General features: G+C 38.9%; 1 protein-coding gene across 5 annotated transcripts in view; it reads right to left on the bottom strand.

Moving 5' to 3' along the window:
• The window catches only part of shroom3.L (shroom family member 3 L homeolog), a 113,249-nt gene that overhangs the window by 24,467 nt on the left and 61,928 nt on the right, over positions 1-26,854 (bottom strand). For 2 of the 5 annotated variants that reach the window (XM_041582563.1, XM_018249423.2), the window contains exons 2-4: positions 13,922-14,054; positions 12,948-13,079; positions 1,584-4,668 (exon numbers count right to left, since the gene is read on the bottom strand). In XM_041582563.1, the coding sequence (XP_041438497.1) occupies positions 1,584-4,668; positions 12,948-13,006 (3,144 nt within the window). In that variant the 5' untranslated portion in view covers positions 13,007-13,079; positions 13,922-14,054. 5 annotated transcript variants of the gene reach the window in all.

Raw genomic sequence — 26,854 nt, 5'->3', positions numbered from 1 at the left:
GCAGAGGCTGATTAAATAAAGCACATGTAAGAGTGAGAGAGCAAGCAGCATGCTGTTCAGCAGCCAAAAATGGTAGTAACTGTACAGCAATGTATGTGAAAACTGATAAAAATCACATAGCACAGCACATACATTACAGAAACAGTCTAGGCTACGTTGATGTTATTGGAAGTTCAGTTGTTGCAGAACTAATACTCCTAGTTGTCCTAGTGGAATGCCTAGCTGGATGCTATTTTTTTAAATTCTCTTTTTTTTTCTTGTATTCTACCACGATGCAATAGGAAGGGATTCTATGTAGTTTTTGTCTTTAAGCATGAAAGCAGAGTTACCCATCTAGAAATGCTGAACTCCCCAAAAGCCTTGTTAAAAAAGATCAGATCAAATGGCTGCTTTCCCTTTAATTCCCAAGTAGGGGAATTAGCAACTAGTTTTTACAACAGAAGCTCAATATTATTCTGACCTAGTTAAGAAATATCTTTGTCTATTTTTGTGATTATACATAAGAGCATTTAAGATAGAGGTCATTCAAACTCTGGGGCTGAGCCTTCACATAATCCATAATATATAACTCAAATGAAGTGTATAAAGACACGTGCTTCAGAACAAGGCATGGCAAGTGATCTCAACCAAGCACAACTGTAAATTGGGCATACTTTCATTAGCCAATATAATCATTTTAAATATAAATAGCCATTGTTAGGTCAATGAAATAGCATAACCACATGAAAATGTCTGCATTTTCCAACTATTATGAGATATACATCGTAAACAATGACAAGGTATTTTGGACTTCTCCCCTTTGATTTTATGTGGGCAGTAAAACACACTTTGGAGCACTACAGAAATGTTATACATCAATGTTTTCACATATCTTTAACATTGTTGGGCCCCCACCAACTGCTGTATATGGCCAATAAAATGTATTGCAAAGCCACAGCTGTGATTAAATGCAGGTTGCCCCATACAGAGCAAGTTACATACCAAATGTTAAAGGGACTTTATTGTATAGCCTTGAAGTGCGCAGAGCATCCATACATAGAACTAATAAATAAAGGAAAAATGATTGTGGAACAGAACGTGAGGGGAAAGAATGAGAGATTAATTTTGTCATGCAGAATGTTAATTGGCCAATCTCCCCAGAGACTACAGTGAAGGGAAATCATGCAGTCTATGTGCACTGTGAGATGTACATGGGATAACATCCCTTTGTGCCCTGCCATATCAGGCAGCTGCTTTCCAGTTAAACATACTGCTTGCACAACCCTCCCCAAATAATAAAACAGAATAACATACGATTTAGTAATCCATAGCTCTACATCTGATAACCTAATATTATAATCTCCTTGACTGCAGCCTTTATGAAATATAGTACAACAACAAATGCAGCATGACATTTATAAGTAAGAGTGTTTTGGAAGACATGCAGCATAGAGAAGGGCACAATTCTTTAGGAATGGGAAACCTGAAGCCTTCCAGAGGTCCAACAACCTTTGGAGGGCCCATCAGATGCTGTTTTATGTAACCAGAGCTGTAATTACATTTGAACACAAACAGTTAAATAAAACTATGTTTTTGTAACTTACCCTACTTTTCATATCACTAGCAGGAGATGACCTTGATCTCACGTGCAGGGCAGGTGGTTGTGGTAATCTGTCCAGCAAATCCTCAGCAGAAGCAGATTTTCCATGTCTTCTACTGCTTGTTATAATCACATCATCATCCGATTGCAACGAGACTTCCTTTGGCTTGTTAGTTTCCCTGCCTTTGCCAAATTCCACCTTGGATCTGTGATCTAGTAGTCGTTCAGACCTTAACTGATGGGCAAAGGAGCTGCTACGACTCCTGTTCTCTGGATATTCCGGGTTATTCTCAAAGCTGCTAAGGTCAAAGAAGCCTGTTAAACCAGGAGGAAGAGTAGAAGATACACGTCCAGTTTTAGAAAGTGGTTCCCTATGCCGGTAGGACAGATTGTGTTCATTAAGAGAATTCATACTAGATGTGGAGGTCATACTCTGGTTGTCCATTATACTCCCTGAGAAGTAGGTACTTTGTGACCTTTCTTTTAATAGTCTTGTCTCCTGGGAGGATGGCCTTCGGCCTGTCTTACGCTCTATATAATCTGCAAGGGCATTCTGTTGTAGCTGTTTCAGCTGTGGCTTTGACAAGTTGATAGTTGAACATGCCTTTCCCTCCCTCTCAAATATTCTTCTTCTGTCTGCCACAGAGTTCTCTGAAAAGCTAGCAACTGGTTCCATTTTGGAAACAGTCAGGGGTGCTGATTCACTTTCAGACGCACCAACTTCATTCATCTTTTCTGGCTCTGAGTAGGATCTCTTTTTCTGCTCAGCTGTTATCCGTCTCTTGGCTCCAATACGGGATGGGAAGAAAACACCTTGGCTTTCTTGGATACTGGCACAGTTATCTGTAGGAGTGACACTGTGGCGCTCTTTTGGAGCATGAGGAGACAATGATGAGGATTTTTTTCTAAAGGGAGCCGAAGCAGGTCTCACATTCTTCTCTGGTTTTTTATAGTGAGGTGGGCTGATTTCTAAATCTTTACGCCTGTAAGATGTGGCTTCTAGAACTTTACACTGAGCATCTTTCACACTATTTCTGTAAGCCCTGTTAAATCCTAGAGTGTCTTGTGCAGCACATTGCCAATCATCTTCTTTATTTGGCATTGTTTGCGAATTAAAGCTTCTATTATCGTCATCTGGCACAGCTTGCAAAATGTTTTGCTCTTGATTATATGAATGCATTTTTTCAGCTTGCTTTTCTGGCATTTGCTTTTGAGCATCCCCTGTTTGTAGGCCATATACAATACCTTGTCTTGTTAACTGGTGCATACCTGTAACTTTTTCATTGCTATGTGAGCTTGAAAGTCTGCGCCATTCATTAGGATTAGGAGTCTGATCCTGGGAAATAAACTTGTTTCTAATTTCTTCAACCATTGTAAAAGATCCTTTGTTATTCTGTCCCCTAGTACTCAGCCCTGACTGATTAATGTTTCCACACAGAAATTGGGATCTGTGGTTTTCATGCTCTCGCTGCTCAATCTTGCATACTTTGTCGAAAACAGAAGACAGTTTGTTGCCATCTGTCTTGCTACTCTGGGAGCTGCTTGAACTTAGTCTTCTTCTTGTAAAATCATAGCTTTTCTTCTGAGAAGGGGAAGGTGACTCGTCAGGTTTCAGTGGATTACTGCTGGGACCATCAGCTTCATCAGCATGTACTGTAAAGCTCAGACTCTCCAGTTTTTTTCTGTGATCGGCCTGTCGATTGCTTCTCTCATCCATTTTATTATGTGAAGAGGAAGCAATGTTAAAGTGATTGTGATATTCATGCTCTCCATGGGCATCACTACTGAGTGAATTTCGGTGTAAACCAATGATATCTGAAGACGCTATATCTTGTTTTGTTTTGCTATCACTCCACTCATTTTGGAATGCAGGATGAGCATAAACTGAGAATTCCTCTGCCACTTTTGTGCCATTTTTTTGTTGTTCATTAATATCTATATTGTCCAGTCTTAAAGGTTGTTGATCATTTCTGTCATTTGTTAAAGAGCTGGTGGAAATGTCAGGCCCAGCAGTAAAGTGAAGCTTATAATGAGCAAAACCTGTGGGACCTTCTTGCTTTTTCTCTCTTTCTTTAACGGAGTGGTTCATAGGATACTGCCCTACAGACTTACTTCTTAAATTTTGTGTGTCTTTTTCATTTTTATTAGGCTCAGAGAAGGGAAGAACTTTTTCTGAAGATTTGGCCCCATAGGATCCTTCTTTGGCTAGTGCTGGATATAGTCTTCCATTATTATTTTTTGGAGGTTGAGGTGCATGAGCAAAGTGAGGTTCTGGGGCAGGTACAGGGTAGATTCCTGTAGGAAGCATAGGCTGCCCTGGCTGTGGGGTTTCAGAATAAACCTGCTTGGGTTTTATTAGTGGGCTACTTTCTGGGCTCCTCTCCAACACAGGGTGCAAATGTCCATCCCCGTGCACATGTTTTGGCTGCTGAGCAGCATTAGAACTTGTATTGGTAGAATGTAAACCTGCTGCTTTTGGAGTTCGAAAGTTCCTGTTCTGATCAAGACTGGACCAAGAGTTGGGCCTTTCATGATGCCTTGTTACTGCATAACTGTCACTGCGAGTAGGAGGCATAGGTGCCGCTCTTTCAAAGCCACCACTCTCAGAAAAAAATCTGCTCTGTTCCAATCTCCCATGAGGGCCAATACTGTGCCTATTGTATGCAGGTTGTCTACTGTAATTCCGATTCTTTACTGAAGAGGAATTCACTTCGTACTCTTCTGAGATTCCACGCTGTACATCATAGACTGTCTTTATGTATTTAATGTCTGCATGCTTAATGCCTTCTTGCCCACTACTATTACGAGAGTGCATACTTTCCATAGAATAGGAACGTTCCTTGCTAAAAGGAGAGCTACGGTATTCTGGGATGCTAGCGTTGGTTGAGAACGAGCTGTAAGCAGAATCTCTTTTGTTGTGGAGGTGAACAAGCTGGTCTATGCAGTTAGTGGACTTTGCTGGTGGAAGGTGGTGATGATATGCAGCAGAAGCCTGATCCAAACTTTCCATGCTTCCTCTTGAGCTGTATTGGTCTGGACTCCTTCTTAAGAACTCATGATTGTAGCCGGACAGATCGCTTGTGGAAGAACTGCAAGAAAAGAGAACACAGAGGAAAGTCTTTCTGTTAGCAGGGAAGGTTCATGTGAGCTTATAAATAAACTTGCAGATGAAATGTTTAGGTTATGGGAAGAACGGATGTTAAGCCATATTTGGGACCATTCCGCGCTTTCTGCCAGCTGTCACTTCCACATACTACTAGTAATTGCTTGCGGCTGCTATATTCATCCTGTTATTCATACAGCACTGTCAGAGGAACATATTAAGCAACATAAGGACCACAAATAAAAACTAAAATGACACAACTGTATAGTTGTGAATATAAGAGGTTAAATTAAAGAATACAAAGTTGTGTGCTTTTTACTTCTTTTCTTTTTATGGAGCTGAACATTTTCTCTGGCAATCTTCCTGGAAACTCTCAGCATTACAGACATTTTGTTTACTGTGAGAACTCTAAACAGACATGACAGAAAAGCAAAAAAAGAAAGAAAGAAAAAAAATGCTATTTTGGGGATGGCTGTTGCAGATGTTATTTAGTTAAATGCAAAATAAGTTCTTGAGTATTTTAAAAGACATAATTTGACATTCCATTGATGCCTTGTAGATTTTTATATTACATAAACACTGTTACTACAATGCAAGACTAAAGCAAAATGGAATCTGGCTTTTCTGGCTCGACATGCATATGTGTATATGTAGGCTTATGTTCCAATAATAAAAGGACAAGTTGCAACAACCAACAACTGGAATTTTCATCTAGCCAAGTTTAAATTCACCATGCTGTATAGTCAAATTCCTCCTACTCCTTAGTCTGGTCAGGTAGATGGCCAGAAAACTATCCAAACTGCTTTATATTGTAAGAAACACTACTCAAATAAATTACATTCCCTTGGACACTGTCTGTGCAACTATGCTATCCTGAATGCTGAAAATGGATTTTATCAGTGAATAACAAGACTCGAATGTTCAATATTTATTAAGTGCAATAGATTATAAGATATTAATCTCCAATTTTAGCAAACACTCACCTAAGCTTAGGTCTATGGTCTGCTAATGGTCCCTGTAGTCCTCTTAGCATGTCATTATTTTAATATAATCTAACTTAGCAGTTGGATTGTATTATCACAATATACTTGTATTTAGAATGGCCAATTGCAACAATACCGCCTAACATTTTGGGGTTCTATGACAGGTCAAGGGCTGGTTTCTATACACCCTCTTGTGGTCCTGATGGAATAAGGCTGACTGTAACATTTATAAATATTATCTGCTGATGCACAATGTCAGTGGGTACATGGGGCCTTGGCAAATGAGGAAACAAAATGGAGCAGCAGTAGAATTTAGTCATTCATTTGTATGACTTCTGTCTGTTGGTCAATTGGTCATCTATCATGAATAGGCAGCCAGTGTTTAGGTTGAATTCTCTCTAGTTTTCACTAAATGTTTTGCCTAGTAGCAGAATTTTTCATCTAGTTGTCAATATATACTGAATAACAATACTAAATAATGTAAAGAAAATTGATCAGTGACAAAAAAAGGTCCCGCTAAATACTTCCGTTATACAAAGGCAACAATATAACAATATATCACTAAAGCATAATCCCATTCCATGCAATGTATGTTTGCACATAATGTTTTCTCTGGTTCAAGTTAATTTTTATCTACTTTACATAAAGGTGTCATGATAACGTATCACCTGCCATTTATTTTAGCAGATATAGCGCTAAGAACAAATACAAGAGAAAATGGCAAGTAAAACCTTAATTACAATGGTTGACTTATATTTTACAAAAGTATAGGAAAAGTTACGTAAAGGGTGGGGGGGTCTTGTATGTGGTCTAACTGTACAGTTATTATATGACAGTTGGCAGTCACCCTTCAGAATATGAATTCTATAAAACTTCTTCATGCCCATGCTTCATTGCAACATGTATATATGTGGTTAGGAATATCTAGAAGGTCTTAAGTCACAAAGGGGTTACATATTAATCAATTAACTATTCACAAGACAGAATACTGGCGTTAGTCAGTATTTCAAATAGCAAAATAATGTACATTAAGTTAAACATGCTAAACACAGGTTAGCAAATGCTGTGTGCCTTGGAAACCCAGACAATAAGAAGTACATAATAAAAGAGATTATACTAATATATCCATTTATTGGTTCTGTTGGCAAACTGTTGGGACAACGGGACAGGCTCTTAAAGGAGAATTCAACCCTTTAGCAAAAAAAAAAACCCTACCCTCACCCCACGTAGACCCCCTCCCTCCTCCCCCCAGCCTAACTGCCGCCCGGGGAAATGCCCCTTACTTTTTACTTGCCCCTCAAAGCAGATTCAGGCATCGGTGCTCCACACAGCCATCTTCCGAGTGGGGGGTACAGGTTTTTTTGGTAAAGGGTTGAATTCTCCTTTAAATAACAGGAAAATATATTCTGACGCCTAAGGGGGTTATGTAACAAAAGGCAGGTAGCTGTTTAAAAGCAAACATCCTATTGGTTGCTATGGGTTACTGCTCCTGGGCAAACTTAGTGACTTTAATTACATATGGGGTTAGGGTACTGTCAGACTGGGAGATTTGTCGTCCATGTTTAAATCTGCACCACCAAGGGCAACAATTCAACCCAAAATGCTTTCCTACTGGCAATAAATCAGTGGTGGGAAAATATATGTTTTTTTTTAAAAGTTGACCAAAGTTACCTCTGCTGTGCCATGAAGCATCAGTGTGCAGTCAAGCATTTGTGTGTGGGTGCCCAAAGTTACATTTTGGAACACTTTTACCAACTGACTTGTGAATGCCACATGGATACCACCACATTAGCTTGGCTGCAGCCATATTGGACATTGTGGCACCCTTGTAGAAACAAGATTCTGGTGAAAGTTAGGGGCCCATTTACTTGAAGTGAAGGAATAGAATAAAAAAAACTTCGAATTTCGAATGTTTTTTTTGGCTACTTCGACCATCGAATTGGCTTCTTCGACCTTCAACTACAACTTCGAATCGAACGTTTCAAACTAAAAATCGTTCCACTATTCGACCATTCGATAGTCAAAGTCTCTTTAAAAAAAACTTTCAACTTCAACTTCTAGTTCACCACCTGAAACCTACCGAAGTCAATGTAAGCCTATGGGGAAGGTCCCCATGGGCTTTGGAACAATTTTTAGGTAGAAGAAAAATCGTTCGATCGATGGATTAAAATCCTTCGAATCGAACGATTCTAAGGATTTAATTGCGGTAAATCCTTCGACTTCGATATTCGAAGTCGAAGGATTTCAATTCAACAGTCGAATATCGAGGGTTAATTAACCCTCGATATTCGACCATAAGTAAATTTGCCCCTTAATGTCTTAGACTTCCAGTGCTAAGCAAAACAGTGTGTGTGTGCTGTGCATTCTGAATGATCAACATTCCCTGGAAATCCCTAACTGCTCACCCTCAGAGGATTGCAAATGATGTAAGACTTTTGGCATGGCCAATTCAGCAATGTGCACTGTGAGTTATCTACTGCTCGCTCACTCATACAGACATCTGCACAAATTCTTGTCTGATGTTACAAGATTTTTTTTAGGTATGCTATGATTTCTTCCCGTTCTATTGTGAAAAAGCAGTTAAGATTACTGGAACATTCATACCCCGAGTACAGGCTGCAAAACTGGAATATTTGCAGCAGTGCAATAATAAAACAAATATATGAATAACAGCATGACTAAGTACAAACTGAGACTATGGCCTGTACTGGAAGATAAAAACACAATAAAACCCATAGACATTGTGAGGGAAAATTCACAATAGTCATAGGCCAAAAATGCTTTAGTCATTGTGTGCTTGCTAATATGAAGCAGCAAACACACTTTAATTCTCTTGCCCTGACATAGTAGTTATTCCTAGCCAGTAAGTGTAAATATAATGTGTTTGCTTGGTAGTTCTATCATTTAACGGTAATGGTTGACAGGATGTTTAAGTTGTCACTGAAATAAAAAAGTCAGCGCCAAAGGCACGGGAGACAGACAAACAAGCCAATAGGGTAATATTGTTTTACGTTGTTGCCACCTCTTATGTGAAGAACAGACCAATTGTTTCACCATATATGTGTTACCCTCATTTGCTATTGACCTCCACCAAAGAGTTAAAAAGATTTTCCTTAAAAACTTGTTTAGGTGGGTACTCACAAACAGGGAATATGAACTCGCACGTGAAATCATGAAGCGCTTCTCCTTGTATAAACTGTGAATCAACATGCAGCAGCAAATAGTGTAAAAATACCTTTTTAATATTCTTAAAAACAAAACTTAAAATGCACTCACATGGCATAAGTTTATAAAAAGCATATCTATGCACCGTCCTCCTGGAGGCTCCCCCTGTATGCACCCGTCCGCACAAAGAAAATCCCAAGAGGGTCAGAAGTAACTTGGGAAGATATGGTAGCGTTTCTTTGCGTTCGTTCGGCATGTGCGATGCTGGGCGCCTTACAGTGACGTCACCTGCCTTACGCGTTTCGTCTTGCGACTTCTTCAGAGGCTTGATTTCTGCTGCGCATGTGTGAATCTTTTATTCACATGCGTCTGCTGCGCATGTGTGAATCTTTTATTCTCTATGCGTCACTTAGCGGTTCCTCCTCCTGGGTCTTCTGTTGCTATGGGGACAGGTCGCTCTCTGAGTTTTGTGTTGCCATGGGGACGCGTAGTTGTAAATATTTGGACTTTACTCACGCTTATAGTATACAAAGTTCTCTTTGTGGCTATTTGGCCAGTCTTTCTTTTGAAAGAACCGATAGTGTCAATAGTTAATTCAAGCAACAAATTATTATAGAGTACATTTATGTAGAACCAATATTGCATATTTTAATTGATATAATAACAAAAACCACTCCTAACAAAAAAAATTAAAAAATATATATAAAAAAAATATATATATAGAATAAAATGGGAAAAAGTAGAAAAAATAGAGAATAAAAAATTATATATAATATAATAAAACATTCTGTTAACCATTCGCACATTTCTGGATGGGTGATCCTATTTTCTTTAATTTTACATATTTGGACATTCTGGTTTTTACAGGAATGCTCTCAGATTTATATCTATATTGAGGCCATTTGGTACCGATGTTTCCATTTGATATATCCATTTACTTTCTATCTGTAATGTTTTTTTCACCAAATCACCCCCTCTCCATCTTCTCCTTATCTGTTCTATACCCCAAAATTTTAGACCTTTTGGATTCTTCCCGTGTGCTATTTTAAAGTGTTTGGATACACTATGAGTGTCTAAGCCTTTCTCTATATTCCTTATATGTTCTCTCATTCTGTCTCGCAGCGATCTATTTGTCTTTCCAATATATTGGAGTCCACATGGGCACTCTAGACAGTAGATAACATTTTGTGTGGTACATTTTATACATTGTCTAATTTTGTGTACTTTTTTTGTAACACTTGACATAAATTGTTTTTTCTTTATGCCATATTTACATGCTTTACATGTTGCACACGGGAAGAAGCCCAACCAAGAATTATCTGTTTCTTTACGTTTTATACTATCAGTTACCAAATGGTTATGTGTAAGAACTTGTCTGAAATTTTTTGGTTTTTTAAACACTATCCTTGGCTGAGGGGGGAGGGATTGATTGAGTTTTACATCTCCTTTTAATATATCCCAGTGTTTTTTGATGATACCCCCTATTTCTTTCGCTATTGGATTATATGTAGTTGAAAATACTATTTCATTGTCCTCATTCTGTTTCTTTGACTTACCCTCTAAAAGCATTGTCCTAGCAATTTTCTGGACTTTTTCAACAGTTTGTTTAATTAGGCCTTTATTATAGCCCCTTTCCTTAAATCTATTGCTCATGAAACTCAACTGTTTCTCTATATGTTCTTGTTCTGAACAGTTTCTTTTTACCCTGCACATTTGGCCCAAAAGGTATGTTTTGTATCCACCGAGGATGGTGGTTACCCTCAAGAGCAACATGTAAAGCATGTAAATATGGCATAAAGAAAAAACAATTTATGTCAAATGTTACAAAAAAAGTACACAAAATTAGACAATGTATAAAATGTACCACACAAAATGTTATCTACTGTCTAGAGTGCCCATGTGGACTCCAATATATTGGAAAGACAAATAGATCGCTGCGAGACAGAATGAGAGAACATATAAGGAATATAGAGAAAGGCTTAGACACTCATAGTGTATCCAAACACTTTAAAATAGCACACGGGAAGAATCCAAAAGGTCTAAAATTTTGGGGTATAGAACAGATAAGGAGAGGATGGAGAGGGGGTGATTTGGTGAAAAAAACGTTACAGATAGAAAGTAAATGGATATATCAAATGGAAACATCGGTACCAAATGGCCTCAATATAGATATAAATCTGAGAGCATTCCTGTAAAAACCAGAATGTCCAAATATGTAAAATTAAAGAAAATAGGATCACCCATCCAGAAATGTGCGAATGGTTAACAGAATGTTTTATTATATTATATATAATTTTTTTTCTCTATTTTTTCTCTATTTTTTCTACTTTTTCCCATTTTATTCTATATCTATATATTTTTTATATATATTTTTAATTTTTTTTGTTAGGAGTGGTTTTTGTTATTATATCAATTAAAATATGCAATATTGGTTCTACATAAATGTACTCTATAATAATTTGTTGCTTGAATTAACTATTGACACTATCGGTTCTTTCAAAAGAAAGACTGGCCAAATAGCCACAAAGAGAACTTTGTATACTATAAGCGTGAGTAAAGTCCAAATATTTACAACTACGCGTCCCCATGGCAACACAAAACTCAGGAACCAGAGAGCGACGCGTCCCCATAGCAACAGAAGACCCAGGAGGAGGAACCGCTAAGTGACGCATAGAGAGACGGAATAAAAGATTCACACATGCGCAGCAGAAATCAAGCCTCTGAAGAAGTCGCAAGACGAAACGCATAAGGCAGGTGACGTCACTGTAAGGCGCCCAGCATCGCACACGCGGAACGAACGCAAAGAAACGCTACCACATCTTCCCAAGTTACTTCTGACCCTCTTGGGACTTTCTTTGTCCGGATGGGTGCATACAGGGGGAGCCTCCAGGAGGACGGTGCATAGATATGCTTTTTATAAACTTTTGCCATGTGAGTGCAGTTTAAGTTTTGTTTTTAAGAATATTAAAAAGGTATTTTTACACTATTTGCTGCTGCATGTTGATTCACAGTTTATACAGGGAGAAGCGCTTCATGATTTTACGTGCGAGTTGATATTCCCTGTTTGTGAGTACCCACCTAAACAAGTTTTTAAGGAAAGTCTTTTTAACTCTTTGGTGGAGGTCAATAGCAAATGAGGGTAACACATATATGGTGAAACAATTGGTCTGTTCCTCACATAAGAGGTGGCAACAACGTAAAACAATATTACCCTATTGGCTTGTTTGTCTGTCTCCCGTGCCTTTGGTGCTGGCTTTTTTATTTCAGTGACAAATTTGCGGACTTGGAGGGATACAAGTGGGAGCCGGCTGGGATTTGTGGACACAATTGAACCTTGGGCCTACCTTCCGTCTAGAATACTTTTCAGGATGTTTAAGTTGCCTTTCCCATCTCCTCTCATTCTGTTAGGTATGAAAGTCAGTGTTTTATTTTATAAAGAAAGTCAGCGAACAATTATTCTAGTTGGTAACAATGGAGGCAGGAACACAGTGGCTTATGGAGGGGTCACAGGACTATAATAGGTCCAGTGGGGTCCTGACTTATGCATAGTTTCAATATATCATCTTTGCAAAGGTTTAGGGGGCCTCTAACAAGATTTTGTTGTGAAGACCAGTAAATTCTGTTAAACTTGGGACCAATAAATGGTCTAGGCAGCCATGCTGCTGCTACTCCTTCCCTTATTCCCAGACCTTGGCAGGGGGTGGGCAATATTGCTGTTGTAGTTGTAGTGCTAGTGTATTTCTGTGATCGTGGCAGAAGTGTCCTGTTATTATGGTCTGCAGGGAAGCAGTTGCCAACCAAGAAGGGCATTTTGCTAGCTGTGGACCTCCCTGATCTGTAGATCCAAACACCATTGGACCTGTCACATTCTTCATTTATAAAATACACAAGCTCAGCCTGTTCTGTCTAAGCGCCAACATTTTCTTTTGAACTGTACACAGCATTTATTATTAAATGTTATTTATAAAGCATCAAGATATTCGTTTATATTCAGGACTGGGAACACAGACCCCTACACAGAAAAAAATAAGTATTATTATAAAGTGTTGTGCTTTCTTCAATGCATGGTGTAAATCAATGCCTATAAATCATTTAACTCTCACAGGCCATGTCTTACCTTGAGTGGTAGGCTTGGTGCCATGGAGATCCGATCGTTCCCTGTGATACCTGCATCATGCTGGGATCAGGTTGGGACTCCAATAATTTGGTAGAATGCCAAGAATGTGGATGAATTATCAGTTTGCTCTCTCTATAATGGAATGCAACAAAAATTAGTTCACACTATACAATGTGGACTATGATAGTGTCATGTACAGTTATGTGATCCATTATCTACAACCCATTATCCAGAAAGCTCTACATTTTGGAAAGGTCAATTTAAAGTCTGAAAATAGTTTCCATATCTGTGTTATAATAATACAATACCTTATACTGGATCCCGACTCAGATGTAATTAATCTATATTTCCTTATCACACTGTGCAGTATTCTAAGAATTTCTGCATAGATTCTGCAGTATCAAACATCTGATAGCATTCACTTACTGAACTGGGCAGTCTGAGGGTTTTTGTCCTCCTAGATTTGTTTTGGGGATATCACTCAGTGCAGGTTAATCACTTGGTCTGCCTATTTAAAAACAGACAATTTTTAGGGCAAAGACACAAGGTGCTACTATTGCCTGTGATTTGCTGCGACTTAAAAGACAAATAGCACCGTGTTGCATTGCCCTCAATGACACTTTTTTTGTTTTTAAAAATATGATGATGATTGTCTACATTATCTAGATCAAGATCAATTCTGGGGCAAAATAAAAACAAGAGATTCCCAGAGCAGGAATAGTATGGGGCCCACAATTCACAGATAATTAGTATGACAATAGTCCCTGTACCAGGGTTTATTAACTAGCCCATGATGTTCTCTGTCTTTCTCAGTAGACAGGTGTAAGATGTTAAAGTTATTTTTCCAGGAGTTTCCTGTCTATGGAAAGCATATACTTCAGGCTTTTTTCTAAAGAGGGAGAAAGATCACATGGCAGTCAGTGGGAAGAAAGACTAATCTTAATGCCAATGTAAAATAAGAATTTATTAATTACCTATTTTAAATCCGCAGTCTGGGTTCTTCCACAGAGCATGCTGTTAGGTTAGTCAGTGGGTTCAAGCAACTGTTCTCTGGATATGGATATAGTACCAGGAGATTCAACTAGATTTGTATCAACAAATGTTTCCCTGTGAAAACAGAGAAGGATATGTTTGTGAAGTTATATTAATTTTATTATCTTATTTCATATCATTTATATCATGCAATTTAGTTTATTTCACACCAAAAGGTAACTAAGATTTAAACTAGATACAATTGGATTGGTCGAATATTGATCTATGGACCCCCCTTCCAATATCTGGTAGTAGCAGGTATATCCAATATTTGGATTTGAGCTGAGCTGTAGCTCAGATGCTTCACATGATTTACATTCCATGCATGCAAGGAGGCAGGCCCTATACAGGCACTTAAATACCATGCAGGTGTCAGACTGTAATTTTAGGTTGTCTTTTATAATTTGTCTTTTTAAAAAGAAATGTGGCATGTCATCCATGCACATTGTAGGGATTATTATTATTAAACTGCAAAGATTTTTATACAAAATCACAAAGCAAGCAGATCAAGTCTATTTGTAAAAAGTTAAATAGGTAATTTTGTGTGTGGAGTCTAATATACCAGGTTATTGTGCTGAGGGAGCTGCTAAACTGGTTTGAAATTCTCATTCATTACACTGTCCAAGGGGCAGATTTATCAATAAGTGAGATTACCATAAAAAAAAATTAACTGGCCTTCTATTCATTCCTATGGCATTTTTAGGTATGTATTAATCAAATGGTGAACTCTAAATGTTACCTGTTGGTAAATATGATTCTTAAAATCCCAAAGAAATAAATATGGGAAGTGAGGGATTTTGTCTGGTGAGCTCTAATCTTAAATTTTGATAAATCTATATAAATTTGACTAATCTTCCCGAACGGCTTCCCCCTGTCTTGCGCCGGCTATAATGATAAGTTGTCTGCGGCATGGCACACGCGGCACTACGTATTCCAAAGTCGCCCAAAGTTGCCTCACGAGGAAACTTCGGGCGACTTCGGAATATGAAGCGCCGCATGTGCCATGCTGCAGGCGACTTTTCATTATAGCCGACGCAAAACAGGGGGAAGCCATTCGGGGAGATTAGTCATCCCAAAGAAGAGGCGATTAGTCGCCAGGCGATTAAATCTCCCCGAATCGCCAGGTGTGCCCTTACCCTTAAACTAATTAATACAAGGGATAATGTCAATGTTGATTAGAGTAACGGTGGCCATAGACGCAAAGATCCGCTCGTTTGGCGACATCACCAAACGAGCGGGTCTTTCCCCGATAAGCCATTAACGAGCATGGCTATATCGGGTGTAATCTGAACTTTCGGCCGTACTCCGGCGGAATCGGTCGGGTCAAAATCAAACCTGTCCGATCGACCAAACAACCGATCTCCGTCGGACGAAAGATGTCGGCACTCTCCACACACGATCCGAAAATCGTACGAATCGAGGATAGGATCGGATCTGTGCGTCTATGCCCAGCTTAAAGAAAAAGGGATATCTCTATACTCAACAGTTCAATCAACAGTTTTGATAAACCTGCCCCTAGGTCTCTCCAATGGTCATAATATATTAAATGCATAGCATTGATGATATGATTACGCTAAGCCTCTATAAGAATATTTATAATAAAATCATAATGTTTAGTCTTTTGTAACTCAATAGTTGTTCTGATGCATTAAATTAAATAGATAGTACAATAAGTCTGATGTGAACATGCCTTTGTTGCATTTACTGATAAGCCATACTGCTTTATTCCTTATTCACTTACTGTACTACAGTTTGCTGTATGAGAACACGCAGGGTAAACAATAAGAATGTCTTAATCTATCCTACTACACAGGAGTAAATCACTAAACCTGAATAGAAATACAGGAATGGAACCTATTATCCAGAATGCTCAGTACCTGAGTAAGTGAATAAGTGATCTTTCCATAAATTGGATCTTCACACCTTGGGGCAAATTCACTAAGGCGCGAAGCGCCGAACGCTAGCGTTAATTCGCTAGCGTTTGGCATTTTCGCTACTGCGCAAATTCACTAACGAACGCTGGCGTAGTTTCGCTAGTGTTACTTCGCAACCTTACGCCAGGCGAATCTTCGCTAGCGACTAAACTACGCAAATTCACTAACTTGCGCAGTGTACTGAACGATACCTTTTACGCTAGACTTCCTTCGCCACCTCAGACCTGGCGAAGCGCAATAGAGTAGATAGGGATTGTTTAAAAAAAAGTTAATTTTTTTTCTAAGTCCCAAAAAACGCTGGCGTGTTTTCTACATGATGGGTGATAGGCTGAAAAAGATCGAAAATTTTTTGGGGCTCCCCTTCCTCCCCCCTACATTTCCTGACTCATGGCAACTTACCTAGACAGTGGGCACATGTGTAGGGCAAAATAAAAATTTTATTTGCTGTTTTGAAGATTTTCTAGGCATTTGTAGTGCAGATACGTGTTCCTCCATTGAAATTTGAATTTCGCGCTGTATGCAAATTAGCCTTCACTAGCGCAACTTCGCTTTATATAGCGAATAAACGCTAGCGCAACTTCGCAACCTTACGCTACCCTTGTGCGCAACTTCGGATTTTCGGTGGGGAAGTGCGGCAAAGTGTGGCGAAGTGTGGCGAAGTTGCGCCTGGCGCAACTTCGCATCTTAGTGAATTTGCCCCCTTAAGTCTGCTAAGAAGTCAAATATAAAATACACCCAATAGGACTGTTTTTCCTCCAATAAAGACTAAATTATATCTTAGTTTGAATCAAGTAAAAGGTACTGTTTTATTACTACAGAGAAAAAGGAAATCATTTTTAACATTTTGAATTATTGGATTAAAATAGAGTCTATGGGAGATGACCTTTCTGTATTTCAGAGCTTTCTAGATAACAGGTTTCCGGATACGGTCCCATACCTATACTACAAATATTGATGTAGGACAGGGCTCAAGCCACATAGAGAGAAACTTTGCCCACACAAGATTTGCGAATAGACTTACCAATTATGTATGGTGCCTTAAACATTTTCAGATATAGTTTGTTTCTAGATGTACACAGTGACAATACAATTTAATACAATATAACAATACACTATAATTAGCAGTCAGTACATTCAGTGCTGTAAAAAGCAACCTGTTTTTATTATTATGTAACCTGTCTGGCTGGATAACTAGAGAGAGAGTCGGCAGTAATGTTGTTGTTTATAATGCCTTGGCAGTTTAAAGGACTCTATTACTGCATTCTTTAAGTCAGCTTCTGTGTAACAGCTGATTATGGAGTTAGAAACAAATCCCTGCAGAGGTGAATGTGAGCAATTCGCACAAACATTGCATTAGTCCGAGACATGGATTACTTGGAAGCAGTGGTCTGGAAAAACATTTAGGCCACAGCCAACTTTCCTTTTGCTCATCATTTTACTATAACATATGCTGAGTATACATGAACACACTGCAAAAGTCTGTATTGACTAGACAAACCCAGAATCAGCTTATACAAGGTACCATTATTCTAATCAAGGAACCAATGTGTCATTAGTCATTCCAGGTGACATGTTTGCTCTGGATATCAACAAGAGAAGGATATCAACAAGAGAAGGATTCTTATCCTGGTTCATACCATTTTCAAGGCACAAAATCAGGAATTAATGGGGCTATAGGTCAATAAGCCATTCAGAAATACATGCAAATGGTTTCTTAATTATGCACAAATTACTTTATTTCCTCCAGATTAGAGGGAAGCAGTTGCAACACAATTTACTTAATGTTATCAGCAATTTGCTTTAGTAGTCAGGTGCAAAACTAAGTCTTTCTTTGTTGGAAAAACATATTTTCAAACACCCACATGTTGTGATATTTCTATTACCTGTTTCGCCTTTGTTGTACATAACTACCTCCTAAGCAATACAGAGCCCAATAAGCACTGGAACAGCAATACAGTCCTGTTCCTATTTCCCTTAGTCACAAAGTCCATATGGCCTGGTTTTTGTACCTGTACACACTTGACAGTCAAGCAGCAGCAAAGGATTAGCATTTATTTTGAATAAATTGTTGTTCTGCTGGGTGTTTCTGTTGTTCTGCGGAATTTTGTTGCAGGAAAAACAAAGTACTCCTTGTTTGGAAGGCAGACATAATCCCCACATTACAATGGAGTTTTTTTTATAGCATTTAGGATGTTCACAAGTGCATTTCTCCAGTGCTAATGTTACACATCTTCCTTAATTCATTATTCATGCAGTAGGCTAAACACATTCAAGGACGTAAGTGACTACTTTACTATTAATAAGGTGTTAGGTACCAAGCCCACTGAAGTGACAAGTAAATGTAAAGTGAGCCATTCCTACTGTTTGCACAAGGAGTTGGGCCGTCAGACTATTTGGGGCATGCTCATTTTGCAGGCACATTGCTGCTTCAAATGCAATTTCTAAACTAAATAAAGGGTTAAAAGTATGCTTATCAGCAGACAACAAATATTTTTGTCTTGGAATGATTTAAAACAAACAGATAAGGGATTGAAAATAGCTGAGTCTGTCAACAGACTGATGTGGGTTCACATTCGCTACTCTTGTGATGGTAAAAGGGAATATAAAGCTGACATAATATTCACATACCAGTGAATGATTATTTAAAGCAGCACTCTTAAAGTGCCCATACATGGCACACCAGCTGCTAACTCTTCCACCCATGATTGAATTGTAATCTTATAGGCACATGCATAGATCTAAAACAATTGCAAGACGAGTACAACTAGCACAATAATACTACTGTCAACACTGCAACTACTCAGGGTGCACTTTTAGCAAGTCAAAACTAAAAACAAGTCTGATGCCAAATAACACACTCTTGATTTAACAATAATAACTAGTGAAAAGGGAAGAAAAGTAAGGGCCCAGCCAATAAACTTGAATATATAAAGATGCCCATGTTTTTTGTTTTTTTTTTTAAATATTATTAACCAACTAAATTTGCAAAACAAAAATTACTCCTTATAACTGATATTATTTGGCATTTACATTAGGGTTGCCCAGTCTGTTTCAGAGGCCAACTGGGAGCTGGAACACCACCATTCTGTATTGTTTATTTTTTGTCACATTTTAAGCGTTACAACTTTGCAAGGGGCCTCTTTAAATAGGGTTCTGCTCATGAAAAATAAATTGCAGATGAGCTCTGCCCATTTAAAGGTTAAATGTCCTCATTAATCCCTGTAATGCTTCCGATGTTGCCCTGTTTTAAGATTTAAACTTTGACCACACTGTCAGGGGAGTCTGATGCCTCAGCTACAGATCACATAAATCACTTGTGAAAATGATACATGATGTTCAATATCATCCATCTTTTCACACCTCAACTTCTAAATTGCAGTAAAAACCTTTAAACTAATATCCTTTCAATCTTCTCCAAACTCTTCAATGTCAGGCATTATAGTAACTCCCTCAGCCACTCTCACCATGGTATCTCGAGCTCCCGTCATCTATCTTTTAGGAATTCCCAATGAGCCATGTAACTTGCAGTTTCTCCCCTTTTTCTCTAACCTTTTTACCTCATCCACCATTTATCTTCTCTAAGCCCAAAACAGAGCATTGCTACTTAACTTATAATTTTGACTACTAGAAGCATTCTAATTGTATGAGATAGTAGTTTAACTATCAAAGAAAGCCATATTTATTGAATAAACTTATCTTACATGCAGAATTCCTAAGCAGTGGCAAGCAGGTTAGGTATATGTACTAATATAAATCTTTTTTGCTTATTTGCAGAATTTCCACAGAAGGACACTCCATCATGCAGATAATTGTATTATCAACAAGAGAACCCAACATTGCCTTTATTCTAACATTGCCATTTCTGAATCCTGAATAATGAGTGCCAACAATGCCATACAATATTACATATATGTAAGATAATACAACATATATAACAACATAATAAATGGAATAAATAATATAGCTAGCAAACCATAAGAAGTCCAGACACCTAAAACCCCTATGTCTTAACCCATATATGTTGGCAGGACTAATATGCCTCTACAGATTTGTTTCCTCCCACACTCCAAAAATATTCATGCAGGTAAGCTAGTTAATGTCTGTAAACACCAGACATATATGTCAGTATCATATAAAAAGTTTATCATTATTCAATTATTTGGGTAACAAATAGGCTTATACTTATATTGCACTGTAAAAGTACAGGGAATTCTGATTGCAACAGTGCCCTTAATAAAGACAGCAAAGAACAGAATTCTTTCCCTGCCAATCATTAATCAGTAGGAGAATGGGCAATTTCTTCCATTGTACTTGCATGAGAGGTACTTGGTAATTGATTGCTATGATTCTCCTTGAGAGGATCATAGCAATTGAAATACTCATCTGGCATCACTTCTAAGTAAGAGTGAATGTGAATGTACAAGTCCAAATTATGATTTGGATGAGTCCTATAGCCCTATAACATAAGTTTAGCAGATCATGCTAACAGGCATAATTCTAGAAAATCCAGCTAGAAAGGCCAAAGTGATATGCAATATATATTTTTTGAAAATGTATTCCTGATTTTTCAAATTATCTGCTAACCTTTGTGTTACAAGATAGTGGTGCAAAGGAAGATGATGTGCCTCAAGCAGCCTGCAGTTGTCTATTAATAATAAGTAGGAACAGGTCTGATTTGCTGACAGTTTCGGAAAAGCGGAATATTTTCTTTTTTTACACCTGGCATAAACATGCTCATTATTATGTTTTTGGCTGACTTGCACACATACGTTATTTCATGATATGCATGTTACAGACATTACAGGCCTCATTCACAATGTTTCCACCAGTGTGCAAAGTTAGTTAGTTAGTGCAAGTTAGAGAGCAGAAGGAAGCCCAAAGGCAGGTGGGTATTTTTGATCCTGTATTTCATGCAGAGAAAAACAACCCCGGGGGTGCAATTGCTGTTAAAATGGGCACTAAGGAACATGCTCTTGCACCCCTTATTGTTCTTGTGCCCCTGGGGTTTTAAATGACCTTTTCGATTTTTAATGGGATTAACCTTCAGTATTTGATAGTTACTGGATCACACAGCCCATGTTGGTGCTGCTTTAGAGATCAGAATCTGTGCAGGGCTGCTGTTCCTACTAGCTTAAGCTTGAAAGGGAACATGAGACGTGCAGACATGCATCAGATGAATGCATTTGTCTCCCTTCAACAAACTTTAATGGATGAGAATTAACTCCCTCTTATACAGTTTATGGTTCATGGTAATTACTTTGTAATAACTTATAAATCCCGTAATTGTGGCTAAAGGTACTACTTTAAAACCACAGGAACTGCAACAAGCAGGGCTGGATTTACGTAGCGGACGCCCCTAGGCCCACTGTTGTCCGTCTCCCCTGTTTTCTCCCCTTTATTCGTGAAAATTTTCATAATGGGGACCGGAGTAATGGGGATTGGAGTGCTGGGAATTTGAGAAATGCTTGTATCTCCAGCACATCCCCAGTGTTCTTGAACCAATAAGGGTGTGGTTGGGTAGCATACCGCCCCCCTAAAATCCTGCCGCCCTAGGCCCGGGCCTAGGTGGCCTTTCCACAACAAGGATACATTTCAAGGTCTGGTCAGTCTACACAGAAGTAGGCCAAGCTACAAGTTATAGACAGCGTTTGATACTGGGTAGGCTTCGTTTTGCTAAATGCAAAAAAAGGCCCAAGTACCTTAGATTCTGATCATTTACAGACATATTAGTATGTGCTGCTTGTGAAAATGAATGTTCTCCTTTAGATACAATACTAAGTACCATTGTTATAACAACTGTATTTCTACACAGACTGCTTTAAAAGAAATGTTCAGATTCCACATTACAAGGGATTCACACAAAAAAACCACCTCGGAAGAATTTACAGTTTTAGAACCGTGTGTGGCATTTAAGGGAACAGAGAATGCCTCTGCAAAGGGTAATTTTCATCCATTGTGTGTTTGAAACGAGGCATAACTCCTCAGGTGAAACTCCAGTTATTTGTTGGCCAACAATAAACCGGTGAAACTCTAACAAAGCAGAAAATGCTGAAGAGTGTGCTCCAGCTGTGAAAGTTCAGCTTCCCAGGCAGGAGAGATGCTGAGAGAGGCCTGCAGCTATGTTGTCTCTATGGGAACTAAGCACAAAGGAAGAACATCTTTAGGGAAACACAATGATCCATAAGGAAAGTAACTTGAGGCAGTCACAAGATTCTGGAATCCTAGAGGAATATTCAGTTTCAACAGACTTTAAATTACAGTATGGAAGTAGCTTTGACGTCTAACTATTTACAGTGACCTTTATTCTATATTCACGTGTTGATATTGAGGCCCAAATGTTTTTATTTTCCTTCTATTCATTTCTTTTCTTTTTCAGTGCTATACATTTATTTTGATCCACAGACCTTATATATTAGGCAGCAATTGCATTGTCTTCTAAAACAACATGCAAAGGTTTATAATTTGCCGTCTGCTGTCCTATACAACCCTGTGGTTACATGAATACCTCATTTCTCTGTTTGGAACCATGGCAGACATTAGGACATGCCAAATTGTGATGCACCATGAAAACTAAAAAGATACAGTATAAACAGTCTCAGCACCATGTCTCAGCTCCTGTTATTTTCCCTACCCAATGCTGCAAAAATTGCAGACAAACCACTTCACCATGAAAGATACAGGCAACTTTTTTTCATTAGCCTTTTGATTTCAGAAAAAGAACTCTTTTCAGTGTCTCTGTTTGTAAATTTTTACACATCATCTAACACAAATCAAAAAAGCTGCCACCTTCTTGGCAGGCATCCTGTCAGAGCATACTCCCACAGTTCTGTGACAAGTTTGTAAACCAATGGTGTCAGACAGGACCTGGTGAAACTGATGTGTTACAGACTTAACTTGGGAGAGGTTGTGACATATTACTCATTAGCCAGTTCATAAATCTGACATGAACAATGGTGTAATATGTTCACTGCCGCCTTATCAGTATTCACTTCCATTCAGTTTGGTTTTTGTTAGGTAAGGAATTAAAGTTCTTGGAAGTTATATACATACATATAATAAACAAACTAATATATTCATACATATTAACTTCCATGAACTTTATTATATATATATATATATATATATATATATATATATATATATATCATGTAGTAGAACCGGCACTCACCCTCAGAACGTCAGGCCCCGGGTGCTACTTCAGAAATTAGCATATTGGATCATTTAAGAGCACTCACGGGTGTTGTGAAAAATACTTTTTATTGGAGTGTTACAATCTACCCCACATCAACGCGTTTCGGTTCTCTCTGAACCGTCGTCAGGATAATAATAATCTGGTTTGTGACCAGCCCTTGGTTTTACTTGGTTTAAGTCGGATCAGAGCCCATCAGTGCACTCATATACAATCACATGACTCACAGTGGCATTTTATTGCTGGTAGCAAGACAAATGCAGTTGAACTAGGCACAAAAGCTCATTATCCCTTCTAGTGCCAGCAGGACCGCCATCAGAAATCGCAGGGCCCCATATGACAAAATTTCCTGGGCCCCCTGGGCTGCACCCACCGCAAGCCCCACCTACAGGTCCGCCTCCCACCGCACAGTAAAAAAACTAAAAAAATATTGGTGGCTAGGGTTCCCACGTGTTAATAAAAAATAAAAAGATATTGGTGGTCAGGGCCCCCCATAAAAAACATTTGTGGCCAGGGCCCCCCATGAGAAAAGAAAAATTGGTGGCCAGGGCCCCCCACATTATGAGAAAATTGGTGGCCAGGGCCCCTTAAACATCCATGCCTTCCCGAAGTCAGCAGCTCTCAGAAAGATGGGGGGCCCGGCTAATCGAGTAAGTGTGGCGTGGCTGGGCCCCCCTTACCCTCGGGGCCCCCTACAACTCTCTCCCCTGTCCCCCCCTGATGGCTGCCCTGAGTGCCAGGATATAACACACTGTCAACCCACGCAAACTTTAGGTATATATACAAGCTTAATGCTGATTAGTACCTTGGTCAGAACAAAATGGTGTCCCCGATCCACTGTGCTGTCCTTTCTGTATCCACGACTTTTTCGAGCAACATGACATATAACAAAGCAACCTTTCAGTTTTACAAAGAACAAGTACTGATCTTCCTCTTTCAAACATAAGAGTTTGCATTTAAAGTAGAAAGCTGATATCTGTGGGCCTGGCGGAAGGCCCAGGAACCGCACCCCCAAGTTCTAAAAAAGCAAACAATCTCATGACAATGAAACAAATCAAAGCTCAGGGGACTGAAACAGCGCCTGCTTTTAACACCACTCCTTGTTGCACGCTGTGAACTAGATTGTATTCCTAAATACATACTCAGCTGATTTATTAATATAGCTGTTGGAACATAAAAACAACACTGTTTTATACACCACTCTTTGTAACAACAGATTTTGAAAATCCAATTTTTTCCCAATAATAGTTTTTCAACAATTTCTAAATATGTCAAATTTTGGTAACATTTCTCTATCTATGTTCCAATTTATTCCTTGACCCAGGCACGTCATGCTGAACCAGAATGTAGCCAGCACAATATGTCACTTTAGTTTCTCTGTTCTTGAAAGGACAGTAATTCCTAGTGAAGTGGAATACCAAAAAAGCTACACTACGTTCTCTTAACAGACTATGGGAAAGCCTAGGAGGGGATATATCCTGCTGTTGCTTTGCCAGGCCATGCCCATATTTAGCCTTTATAATCAGCCACATTATGGGTTTGTTGAGAGAAAATATATGCCAAGGAGGACATCGTTTTGACACTGCACATTGGTCGATAAGCTTCTAACTTGGTCAGGCAATATCACCTGTGTATGGCCAGTTTTACACAGACACAAGGAAAGTAAGCAGCCACTCCTAAATTCATAACAACAGGTATAACAGATGATGATGATGAGGTATGGGATCCGTTATCTGGAAACCCATTATGCAAAAATCTCAGAATTACAGAAAGTCCAACTCCATTATAATCAAATAATCCAAATTTTTTAAAATGTTTTCCTTTTTCTCTGTAATAATACAACAGTAGCTTGTATTTGATCCAAACTAAGATATAAGTAATCCTTATTGTAAGAAAAACAAGCCTATTGGGTTTATTTCATGTTTACATGATTTTCTAGTAGACTTTAGGTATGAAGATTCAGATTACAGAAAGATCCGTTATCCAGAAAACCCCAGGTCACGAGCATTCTGGATTACAGGTCCCATACCTGTATTTATTAATATAATTTATGTGGTAATTAATGTTCATCTTTTATGTTACACCTGGGATTTTAGGGGCTCCTGCTAATCTTACTAATTATCTCACATTGCTAAAGGTCTGGGGAATGCATATCTGCACCCCATATCACTTATGCTGAGCTAATGACCACTGGGTTAACTAGATGCTACTGGGCCTTACAGCAAATTTAATTTAGGTCTCCAAAACATTGTTAAGTTGACTGATTCTAAGAAGATAAATTGAAGATAAATTGAAATTGCTTATTATTTAGGGCCTTACTACAGTGAACAGTGACGTCATCAGAGGGAGACCAGGAGCGCGTGTCCTACCAACAAACGCCAGGCAATTAAAACATCTATAGTGGAACGCAGGACTTGAGAACCCCAAGACAAACTGTTTTTATGCTTATTCTAAGCACACATATGTGAGTGCAATCTGTATTTTTATCTTTTTACTATATTAAAGAAGTTTTTACACGATTTTAGCATATGTTTTTAGAAACCTAAAGCTAACCAGGACTGGGACAAAGAATCTTACTATATGCTAGTGGCAAATCTAAATGTTTGTAAGTACCCATTACCCCACACAGGAGGTGGCCACGTATATTTATAAAAGTCACGGATAAAGGGCACTTGAATCCCTTGGTGGAAGACTTCAAACCACACTGTATAGCAATTGCACAAAGGGGTGCATATATTATTTGAAAATACGACACTATATTGTATTCTTGTTTCTTTTGGTGTCTATCCCTAAGCTTTTAGCGCTGGTATATCTTCGTATGAAGGAAGGGTTTTTCACATTGTGGTCGATCTGAGGGAGAACAGATCCTTTACCGGCAAAGGGAGTGAACTGCAGAACCTTTGGATCTCATTTACCTTACATACCAGACTGAAACTGCCCACATTGTTCACCTGTTCACACCTTATTCAAAACGCTAATGGGGCACCATCACTGTGTCACTGTATGTAGTACATATTAGACAGAATCACTCCCCAGCTCCCTTTTGGCAGCTGCTGGCACAGGTACATATTTGTGGGCAATATCTTGGCTGCTACTTGCACAGGTAAACAGATGATATGATGGATATTTGTCTGCTGCTGGCACAAGTACATATATGGAGGCAATAGTGTGTATTTTTTGGTTGATGCTGGCACAGGTACAGATTGGGGGCAATATAAGGGATTGGCTGATGCTGGCTCAGGTACATGGGGCAATATGGTGGATTTTTGGCTACTGCTGGAACAGATACAAATTGGGGCAATATGATGGATTCTTTTGGTTGCTGCTGGCATAGGTACAGATTGGGGGTAAAAATATGATGGATGTTTTGTCTTATGCTGGCACAGGTACAGATTGGGGCTTGGGGGCAATCTGAGGGATTGACTGCCATTGGTATAGGTACAAATTGAGGCAATATGATAGGTGCTGGCACAGGTACAGGGGGCTATATGACTGGTAAGGTGGGAAATGGTAATGCAGGACTGGGTGGGGTCACTGATTGAAGCCCTTGTCTAGGGTGCAAAAATACCTTGGCCCAGCCCTGCCTCCCTGTGTGTGCCATTTTCTGCATGCCCAGTGTTGCTTGTGTGTGCCGTTCTCTGCTTGCCGTATGCTACCTGTGGAATGTAAACCTGTTAGGGGTTTGTTCTTGGGGTTTGTTAGCATTTGGAAATTGTTGTTAAGGGCCCCTGAGGTGTTTAATCATGTGTTGG

This window comes from Xenopus laevis, chromosome 1L, assembly GCF_017654675.1.
Source record: "Xenopus laevis strain J_2021 chromosome 1L, Xenopus_laevis_v10.1, whole genome shotgun sequence".
NCBI classification, from domain to species: Eukaryota; Metazoa; Chordata; class Amphibia; order Anura; family Pipidae; genus Xenopus; species Xenopus laevis.
This window is presented reverse-complemented; position numbering and strand designations above follow the sequence as displayed.